At 38.6% G+C, this 2,239-nt stretch overlaps 1 protein-coding gene across 1 annotated transcript; it reads right to left on the bottom strand.

Annotated features, from left to right (window-relative positions):
* Positions 1 to 621: 621 nt before the first annotated feature.
* Positions 622 to 1,536, bottom strand: ERF11 (ERF domain protein 11). Its single transcript, XM_039038059.2, has one exon. It carries the CDS (start codon positions 1,404 to 1,406, stop codon positions 792 to 794), a length of 615 nt encoding a protein of 204 aa, XP_038893987.1. The 5' UTR covers positions 1,407 to 1,536; the 3' UTR covers positions 622 to 791.
* Between the last annotated feature and the right edge of the window lie 703 nt (positions 1,537 to 2,239).

Here is a 2,239-nt window from a genome sequence, read left to right as displayed (position 1 = left end):
AAATTATCAATTTTCTTTAAAATATAATAAAGATAATACTTGTGTACATTCTAAGATATATTTATCTTTATACATCTCAATTCATCATTCGCATAAAATATTTTAAAAATATTATCAAATATCAAAATATGATTCGACAATTTTAATAGAATCCACCAAGAAAGATAGTATTCAAGATCAAGAGAGAAGACACATTGCTAGAGAAGTTTAGGAGAAAACATAAATAAGAGAAAATGACGTGGCAATTCAACACAAGTCAATGACTAAAATTTAAGCTACATTCATCTTTTTTTTTTTTATTATTATTATTAACATTTTCCCCAATTTTACTAGACAAAATTGTATAAAATATTTCTAAATTCTCTTATGTAATGAGATGAGTGCATTTAAGTATATTATCATTCCTCCAATCTCATTATGTATCTATTCAATAGATCCTTCTTCCACCTCAAATAATCGTTTGATTCACTATCGGCGATTTGAACTATCTGATCTCACCTTAGTATATAATTATTCTTCCATCTTCATTATGTATCCAATTCAGTTAATCCCTTCTGTCGCCTCCAATAATCACCTGGTTCACCACCGACAATCTAAGATGTCTAATATCACCTTCACATATACCAGAATCAATAATCGAACCAATCCATTATAAAAAACTCCTTTGTTTTTCGTTCTTTCATTTTCCCTAGAAAAAGAAATATATGTATTATACTAGTACACGTGTATTAATTTACAAGGCGAATTAAAAAGAAATGTTCCGTTGATTCATGGACGTCGAAAATCAAAGCCTAAGCGGAGTCCGGTGGAGGAAAATTGAGATCAAGATCCAGAACCGGTCTTGATTTCTGGTCATTTTGGTTCAGATTAATAACAGAGGATGAATCTGAGTCACTTTGAACTCCGCCGCACTGGACCGTCTTTAGGCGGTGGCGATCGAAAATCACACCGGAATTCATCCCGTTTCGAAAAATGGGATGATCCAGGAAGTGAAATTGATTGGGTTGCGGGAAAATCCCTCCGCCGAATTGAGGGTGGTGGAACGGAAACGGCGGCCTAGATCCGGCGGCGTCCTGATTAAGATCAAAATCAGTGGGGTCCCGGCTAGAGGATTCGACGGTGCTACTCCGGCTGGGACTGAGATTAAGATCGTTGACGGTAGCCGGAAAGGGAAAATTAGTCTTAGCCTTGGCGCCACGGAATTGGCGAGCAGCGGCGTCGTAAGCCCTCGCCGCCTCCTCCGCCGTGTCAAATGTGCCTAACCACACACGAGTTTTCTTCGCCGGATCTCTAATTTCCGCGGCGTATCTTCCCCATGGCCTCTTCCTCACCCCTCTAAAATGCACCTCCTTGTCCTTACCGCCGCCCGGTGCCGCCGCCGCCTTAACCTTGTCTCTCGGCGACATAGTTAATTGTAAATTTAATTAATTTCTTTATTTTTTTTTGGGTGAGTATTGAAGAAAATGGTAATGCGATTTGATTTGATTGGATTGTATGTTGATGATAGAGGAAATGGAAAGGGAGGGATTTGGGTTTTATAGAAAAGAATTTTTGGAATTTTGGAATTGAAATTAAATGATAAATCAGAGAGTCAAAAGGAGGGATTTTGACGGTTGATGATGGGATGGGGATTGTGTCCCCAAGCTACGTGGCGTGTAGCAAGCCAACCGCGTCACCGATTTCAAACATCATCTCGATTTTTCGTCGCGTTATCCAACGGCTGGTATTCAACATTAAAGCCCCCCATGCAACGGAAGCTGCCCCATGTCGAGGGTAGTTTTGGACGAATTTGTAATTTGAACATAATAAGGAATTAATTAGTAATTTAAACTTTATTATAATTTGGTTGCTTTATTCTTTAGCCCCCGCGTTTAGGATTGTGGGGACCAGAAACGTAGAACCGACCAAGCATTGACGCGTGGTTCCTGCTTCCTCATTGGTCCATAATGCAGATCCTGGTGGTAACCTCACGCGACATCACCTTACCAAGGGTTTTGCTAACTCTCACCATCACTGTCTTCCAGTTACCTTCCACTTTCTCCATCACCGCACGCCCCTTCATCCCACCTTCCCTTATTCTTTATTTTACATTGTATCATTACTACATTTCTATTTCTTTCCATTTTAATTCTCCTCTTTGTACTTTTCACTTCTCATTTTTTAAACTTTGATTTATGTCATACTTTATATAAAATGCATCAACTTTCTCTTTCATTTATTTAACATTTTTATTAAAATC

The sequence above is a fragment of the Benincasa hispida genome, chromosome 8, assembly GCF_027475165.1.
Source record: "Benincasa hispida cultivar pf3 chromosome 8, pf3_genome.v1.1, whole genome shotgun sequence".
Taxonomy (NCBI): Eukaryota; Viridiplantae; Streptophyta; class Magnoliopsida; order Cucurbitales; family Cucurbitaceae; genus Benincasa; species Benincasa hispida.
Note: the sequence above shows the minus strand (reverse complement) of the source record. Positions and strands in the feature narration are given on the sequence as shown.

Coding starts and splice junctions, on each gene's coding strand:
- ERF11 (XM_039038059.2), bottom strand. CDS start 1,406: ATGTCGCCGAGAGACAAGGTTAAGGCGGCGGCGGCACCGGGCGGCGGT.